Source organism: Nematolebias whitei, chromosome 11, assembly GCF_014905685.2.
Source record: "Nematolebias whitei isolate Nwh7 chromosome 11, NemWhi1, whole genome shotgun sequence".
Classification (NCBI taxonomy): Eukaryota; Metazoa; Chordata; class Actinopteri; order Cyprinodontiformes; family Rivulidae; genus Nematolebias; species Nematolebias whitei.
Genome location: NC_056508.1, coordinates 23,742,262 through 23,750,254, shown reverse-complemented (window position 1 = coordinate 23,750,254; position 7,993 = coordinate 23,742,262). Strand labels below are relative to the sequence as shown.

The following is a 7,993-nucleotide window of genomic DNA, read 5'->3' as shown; positions in this document are numbered from 1 at the left end:
TACTAACACGAAATTTCAAAGCGTGAACATTTCATCATCTGCAAGTCTCTCTGTGTTCCAACTACAAAACTAAAATATGCTGCTGCTTATGTTCTTCAGTCTAACGGGCAACTCATTAAAATGATTTCTGTGGAGGAAATCAGTTCTACATTTTATTCACAACAGTTTGAACTCCACCGTAAACAACATCCTCCACCTTCTTTAAACAGAGCTCATTTAAGACGGTCTGATGTTTTGCAGGAAGATGATTCTTTGGTCTGATAATTCAAACAAAAAGAAAAAGCAGGAGAATTGTGTGGTTAGTCCATGTGTGATGGTCCAGTTGCTGCAGATGTAACATACACCATGCAAAGGCAACATGGCTGCTGAGTGATACGTCTGACGGTTTGGAGGAACATTTGTTCCCATCAGGAGTGTCTGCTTTTTTTAAGAGGAGTCTTCAGCTGTTTCAGTGAAACAATACCAAAGTACATTTTGTACATTCCAGTAGCACAGTATGTGGTAAACTGACCCGCCTGCAGTCCTCATCCATAACCAGTTAAAAACACTGAATACATTTTGAAACAAATTAAAACGAATCTAAAAGCCGAAATATTGAGAATAATATCTCAACATCTCAGCAGCACCCCTGTTTCTGTTTTCACTCCAGCACATGGTTTAAAATCATTTGAATGTTATTGCATTTAGCTAGTTTTGTTCATTTTAATGCTACATTTGTTTGGAAACAGTAATCAATAACATCTGTTACAATTAGTGTGAGTTCCTCCCCGGGCTGGTGTTTTTCCTTTTATCTATACTGAGCTGAGTAGTGACGTGATGTACTGTATGTGTGTGTGTGTGACGTGACTTTACACACACACACACACACGAGCAGTGTTTACTCCTGACACGTTCTGGAAGTTACCTTACAAAGATAGCCCTTTATGATAAAAAAAAACACAATATTACTGTACAGTTATTTTACAGCTTTTGTTTTGTTTGCAATTTTAAGGCTTTTTTTTTGTGCCGAAGTCAGAGAAGCTTGAAATAAATCAAAAAGGTAGAAATTACGACACAAATTAGAGGTTTTACATGCTGAACACGTTTGATAAATTGCTTATTTTTATCAACACTGGAGCTGGGTTTGTGTGACGAGCTGATTCAGACATCCAGCTCTTAATGAATGCATTTTTTTTGTCTCTTGAACGCATCAAACACGCCAGTTTTCTTACACGCATGCCCTCACAGATAAATAGATAACGGAGGTAAACAGACCCCTCGCTTTAACTGAAGGGCGGGGCTACATGTACGGGGCGTGGCCTCAATGAAAGCAAGGTCGTGTTTTCACGCGCTGGCAGTTAGTTGCAGTCTGCAGGAGCAGCTTCGACGTGTTTACGTTTCACTGGAAAGAAATGGCTCTGAAGACGGTGGGCACCACGCTGTCCCGCACATTGTGGGCCAAGGGTAACAGGACCCCTCCCGTGGGACGGTCCCCCAAAGGGAGCAGACTGTCCACGACCTCGTGCAGGGAGCTCGGAGGTACCAAGCAGCAGCAGGAGGAGAAAACCAGCCAAAAAGAAGGGCAGAGCTGCGGCTCGGACTCGTCTCACAGCAGCAGCGAGCCGCCACACTGCAAATGTCCGAGCGGGGACAAGAAGAGGCTGAAGGAGGCGGTGGGGGCTCCGGGGGTCCCGGGCGTCAGAAGACGGTGCTTCACCTCCAAAGCGGCTCCCATGGACCAGACTTCCTACCTGTGGACTCGCTATAACGACATGAAGCGGCTTGTTTACGGTAAGCACACAGGGGGGGCACCCTTTGTCTTCTCCCACCCCCTTCCTCAGAGGAAGCGGGCAACCCTCCACGTCATCAATACCTTCAGCGGGTTTATCTGCTAGCTTCAGGGACATTTTGTACGTTTGAGGTTTCATCCTCCCTTTTTAAACCAGGTACATGAACGCTGCGCCTCAGAGACGGAGCTGTTTTAAACGAGTGACCGTGAAGTACACACGCCGTTCTCCTGCGTCTCGGTTTGGGTTTAAGAACAAAACGTCGCTAGCAAGAGACACTGAACGCCTCGCGAGCGTGCAGCTAACACGTCACTGCATTTTAGTTTCAATGGAGGGTTCAAGCGGACAAACGTGCAACCCCAAACGGGCTGTATTTATCAGCTTTGCAGGGTTGTTTACATTAGCTTAGCCCCCTGTTGTCAGCAGTTGTGCACAGAGGGAAGGTGCATGCGCGATCCTGCAAACCATGAATGTGTCAGTTCTGCACAGCTGGACACAGTGAAGTTAATTGTGAACACCTGGTTTATGCTTAAGTGTATTTCATGAATAAATGTGGGTTTAAAAATGAACTATAGCTGTTAAAATGGTAAAAGTACAAAAAGTTTCTCAGCATTATTAATGTTTCTGGCTACAAAGTCAAAGTGGAAGTAGTGAAATCATGGCTCACCACAGGGAACATTTAATTTGGAGTGATCAGTGTGCATTTTGTTCTGAATGCTGAAACAAAGTGTTTTCCTACAGCGACTGACTCTTACAAAGAACAGAACAGAAGTTTGTAATGGAAGTTGGACATGCATTCCTCCTGGGCAGAATTGCAATTTCACAGAAATTAGTTTCTGAAAGAAAAACAAAAAAGGTGAATTTTCATGAAAAGAACTGGGCCTGGAGCAGAAGGCTGGACGGCAGCCAACCAAAGGGTTGCTGGGTGTAAGTCTGCTGCCCAGCTGCAGCTCCCATTGAACTGTCCCAGAATAGAAGGTCACAGCCCACTATAGCTTAATGGTAAACTGCCTGCTGTCCATGTTGTAGCACCAGTGTGACGTCTGTCTGGGGAAACTAAATGTAAACAGTTTAATCGTTTGCTCTGTGTTGTACTTGTAAAACCAGTAGTCGTAAAGAGTAAATAGCAGAAACAACATGTGTGAACAGGAAGTGCCACGCTGCATTGCGTTGCGTCTGAACACAATATACCAGCACACAAAATGTAGTTTTTCTCGAACGGCTCGGTTTGGTCAACAACCGGTTGATATTTGAGAAGCACGTGTTGCGCAACCTCCGCTGAGCTTGCCAGCACCACTGGATTGAAAACAGCAGCAGAGTTGAACTTCTTTCCCTCTGTGCAGAAGTGCACGCTCAGCAGGCTCTGCAACCTCTTTTGAACCCAGATAATTACAGTTTCATTTTTTTTAAATCTCACATGAGTCATTATTGTCCGACCGATTTTGATGCGTCACTGTTAAAACTGAGTCATGATTTCTCATCTGTCCTTCCTGGATCAGACCTGATCCCACCAGGTGCGTGTAAAAGCCTCAACTCCTCCGTCATCTACGCCAACAATGAGGTCAACTTGTCCGGGGTGGATATTTACGGCTTCGATTACGACTACACCTTAGCACAGTACTCCAGCACTCTCAACATGCTGATCTACGACACAGCAAGAAGCTTCCTCATTGAACACTTTAAGGTAAGTTTCACAGAATTTATGTCAAAAACTAACACAAGAAAACACTAAAACTGTGTTTTAAGTTCATGCTAATTCATCTACTTTGTTTTTGTGCTTCACAGTACCCTAAAGGCATCGCCAAATATGATTACATTCCTAACTTTACTGTCCGGGGTCTTCACTATGACATCCAAAAGGTGCATTATTTTACATTTTCACTGCAGGAACATGGGTTTCTTTGCCGACATTGTTAACCAAGTGCTTTCCCTCTTGTTTTGTAGGGTCTTCTAATGAAAATTGACGCCTTCCATTACATTGAGCCAGGAACAGTGTATCGGTATGAGCGCCTTTTTAATCGGAACATAACTTTTTTTATCTTTTATCTTTGCTTTTAAAGGCAGAACCATAAGTGGTATAATCAGTGTTTACTTGCTTTTAAAACCTGTCCTTGATGCATTCAGGGGTCTGAGTCCATTGCCTGATGAGGATGTTCTTCAGCTCTATGGGGGGACCTTCCATGTCCCCCTGCAGCAGGACAGTGGTTTCTACGGGAAAGTAAGGAGGAGTGTTTTTTACTAAACTCTTTGGTTCAGTTGTGGAAAAAAAACTTGGCGTCGAGACGTTTGTTACAGTTTGTTTGTCATCAGATTTTTTTTGTGCTTTCCTTCCCGGCGGGGTGTGTTTGGTTTAGTACAGACAGAACAAACCATCATAATCTCATTTGGCCACTCCCTGACAAACTCAGGATGTAATCTGTGGCTGTCCTCAGATATTTCCAAATGTTGGGAACTGCCCGATTGCAGTGTTGCATAAGACCAAATGACGACGTTTGTGATCCTGTTTGTTGTGTTGGCATCGCAAATCATCTGGAACGTTCCAAACAGTGTGATTCAAATCACTCTGCGTCCAAGCTTAAGCCAGTTTTGTTTTTATTTTTTATACTTTGTGGTCAGTAAAACAGGAAAAGCAGAAATCACTGTCGAACCCTGCAGACATGAAGGTTAAATCAAGTAGGCCGTATTTGGACTGATGTCTTCAATTATGTTTGATGGATTTTGGCCGAATGTTTTAATTGTTTACGTTCATCTTGGCGTTTACCTCCTTCAATTTCCGTAACCTTTAAATAAATTATCCAGAATCGTTTTAGTGCGCCTCTAATCTGTTTTTGTCTAATTTAAGTGTGACTGGTTTTATTTTCAATTTTTTACACATTTGAAAGTCACTGAGCAGAATTAAATTTATTTTCTACACACAGGGGCCAAAGGTCAAGCAATTTATGGATATTTTCTCCATTCCTGAGATGACGCTCTTGGCCGTAGCGAACAACTATTTCATCAGCAACGACATCGATTACGACCCGGTCCACCTCTTTAAAGACGTCTCTGTAAGTTTCCCTCTCCTGACTTGCTGTGATCCAGTTGTGGCCTCGCCCTGTAGCTCCCACTCCCAGGAGCATGTTGACCTAGTCTGTGCATGTGCCTGTTTTCACGTCCCGTTCTGTTCACGTGCAGCCAAAAGCTCAGGAATCTGCTGAGGCAAAGTTTACAGAGTACCACTTAGTGGGGAGCCAAGAACAATGCTGGCTTTTCCACAGCTTCAAAGCTTTCTGTTACCGGGGAACACCCTGTGCTTTAATAAGCACACACTCTGAGACGTTCCTAATTGTAACTGCTCCTGTTAGTCTTCAAATAAACCTGCTGGTTTTGGAGTGATTGCACTGGTCTGTGTTAAATTAAATAAATGACCTCAAACTTGTCTTGTTCCTAATCCTCAGGAAGCCATCGGCATGGTTCACCTCAAAGGCTACATGTACAAGTGGATCATGCAGGATCTGGGTAATAAACGCTCTTTATGTGGATGCAGCACATGCATATTTCCATTTTGCACCACTGAGTCATTTCCCCTGACTTTACAGACCAGTTTATCCTGCGAGCCAAAGAGACGGACTCTGTTCTGCACAAACTGTCCAGTCATGGAAAGAAGCTTTTCCTCATCACCAACAGTCCCTTCAGCTTTGTGTGAGTTTGATCTGTGGGAGGTCTGCAGCTGCAGTAGCTCACTCCAACCCATAACAACGTGCACAAAAAACCAAACTGTGTTGCAATCCGTTGTTTTCTTTCCTCCGTGCAGGGATAAAGGGATGACGCACATGGTGGGGAAAGACTGGAGGGACTTCTTTGACGTTGTGATCGTGCAGGCAGACAAACCTCACTTCTTCACTGATTGTATCAAGTGAGTACCATTTTTTTAATGTGTGACTAAGCCATCGTGGTTTTGGAGAGCTCTGTCAGCAATGTCCTGTGAAACTGTTACTGTTGCAGACCTTTCAGGCGTCTGGATGGAAATGGAGACCTGCGATGGGAAAAGATTACCAGTTTGGACAAAGGACAGATTTACAAACAGGTTGGTTTTACATCAGGCTGTGTTTTCTGTTGGGTCACCTGGTTAATTAATCTGGTTTCTCTCTGCAGCTGTTACAGATGTGTTTGTACTTGTGTGCATTAGGGCTGGCGATATGGACCAAAATTTATATCTCAATATTTTTAAGATGAATAACGATATATATCGAGATATGGCCCAGCTCTAATGTGCATTTTAGTGAACAAGTTGTGTTTTGTGTTTCAGGGGAACTTGTACGACTTTCTCCGACTGACAGGCTGGACAGGATCAAAAGTTCTTTACTTTGGAGACCATCTTTACAGTGACTTGGCTGTAGGTATCAAAGACTGGTCATTTCATAGTTATGGAGTAACCTCAATAAAAGTCCACAATATGACAAAAGATTTGTGGTGACTAAAATAATTTTCCTGCGTTTCACTTGTTTAATGTGTGACACAGCAAAGTGGAAAGTCTTACAGTGAAGTTTGATTTAGAGCTTTGCTGATATGACATGATTTAACAAGTAAAACTGCTGGCAATGTCATGGATAATATTTCTTAATTTTCAAAACTTTAGAATGAATGCTTTAATTACAGTTGTGCAATAAATCATTATGCCCAGATTAAGAGAGAAAATACAATATAGAGTACAGACAGGTTTCATCTTGTCCTTAAATTTATCTTTGAATGATTAGGAAATGCTTTTTGCACCATTATATAATCAACTGATTTTTGTTATTCCTGCTTTGATAGGAAAAGTATTATATTTCCAATAAAGCAATAGTTTGGATCTTTTGATATGAGTTTCTGTGAATTTTTCACTTTTGCCTTCTTGTTCAAAAGAAAAGCAAGCCATTTCTGTATTTTTAATTATTATTATTATTATTATTATTTACATTAAATATGCAAACAAGATTCATTAAAATTGAATAATTGTTGCAGCTCATATAAAACACTGGGGAAATCAAAAAGAGGCGCAAAGAAACAAATATGGAAGATACCATCTTTGCCTTGTTTAGATTGAGGTTTAAACCAGCAGCACATTTGCATCTATTTCTAAACTTACTGCAGTTGAAAGGTAAAATTAATTTACCATAGATTTTTTTTTTCTTCCTCTAAGCTGCAAGTTTTATTTTGGATAAATTCTATCAATGCTTTAGTTTCTTTCCCAAAAATAGATTTGAGCTCAGGACTGTATTATTTGATTACATTTCCTCTGAGCTAACCTAACCTGGGTTTATTTCAGGACCTGATGTTGCGTCACGGCTGGCGCACTGCAGCCATCGTCCCTGAGCTGGAGGACGAAACCAAAGTGGTGAGCGCTCACCAGTACGCAACCACGCTCACGTGGCTGCAGGCTTTAACTGGACTGATGGAGCGCCTTCAGGTGAGGACCTGTAACCTTTTGCCCTCAGAGAAACTAAACGCAAACAAAACACAATGTCAGGATTTCAACTATTCATGGATGCAATTGTGTTGACAATACTACAGCTGTCAAGATGCTTTTGAACCAAAACTGCTTCAGAATTCTGGAGAGAAAGTTGTATGAAACGTACCAAAAATAGAAAAATACCAACAAAACAACACTTCACACATTTGGAAAATGAAATTTTATTGTAGATGGTAAGACCCCAACATATTGACTGTTTTGACTTTAATTCCTTTGATAGGCTACACTCATTCTTTATTTTAGGCTTGTAAAACACTCACACATGCACACACACATATGCACGCATGCTCACACAAACACACGAGCATTGCTATTTAAGACTAGTCATAAGTTAAAAAACATGGACTAAAATCATGTAAACGGTTGTTTTCAAACATTTGGTGTAAAACATCATCATGCAGATTAGGGGTTGAACGAGTATATAATTTTTAAACTCGACATTAACATAATAAAACCCGAGTAGAACTTGAGTATTTGATGACGTCATAGATCTCAAGATACAAAAATAAATAAATAAATAAAACCGCAAAAAAAGGTAATTATTTACAAAAAAAAAGGACCAACAAAACATTGGGAGCGTATATTATGCTCCTACCATTTATCATACTGCAAATAAGTCACAGGAAAAACTAAACTATTAGTTATTATTATTATTATTAAACTGCAAACGTGAAGAAGCATGCAGCACGTCAAAAACTAAACTTAAAACAGTGTGTGTGGGGGGGGGGGGGGGGGA

At 41.4% G+C, this 7,993-nt stretch overlaps 1 protein-coding gene across 1 annotated transcript in view; it reads left to right on the top strand.

Annotated features, from left to right (window-relative positions):
• The first annotated feature begins 1,313 nt into the window (after nt 1–1,313).
• Nucleotides 1,314–7,993, top strand: part of nt5dc2 (5'-nucleotidase domain containing 2) — a 12,101-nt gene continuing 5,421 nt past the window's right edge. The window contains exons 1-12 of the mRNA XM_037684777.1: nt 1,314–1,770; nt 3,266–3,450; nt 3,552–3,626; nt 3,711–3,766; nt 3,891–3,984; nt 4,685–4,813; nt 5,204–5,264; nt 5,345–5,447; nt 5,560–5,661; nt 5,751–5,832; nt 6,055–6,141; nt 7,054–7,194. Of these exons, the coding sequence (XP_037540705.1) occupies nt 1,392–1,770; nt 3,266–3,450; nt 3,552–3,626; nt 3,711–3,766; nt 3,891–3,984; nt 4,685–4,813; nt 5,204–5,264; nt 5,345–5,447; nt 5,560–5,661; nt 5,751–5,832; nt 6,055–6,141; nt 7,054–7,194 (1,494 nt within the window). The 5' untranslated portion in view covers nt 1,314–1,391. The remainder of the gene's footprint in view (nt 1,771–3,265; nt 3,451–3,551; nt 3,627–3,710; nt 3,767–3,890; nt 3,985–4,684; nt 4,814–5,203; nt 5,265–5,344; nt 5,448–5,559; nt 5,662–5,750; nt 5,833–6,054; nt 6,142–7,053; nt 7,195–7,993) is intronic.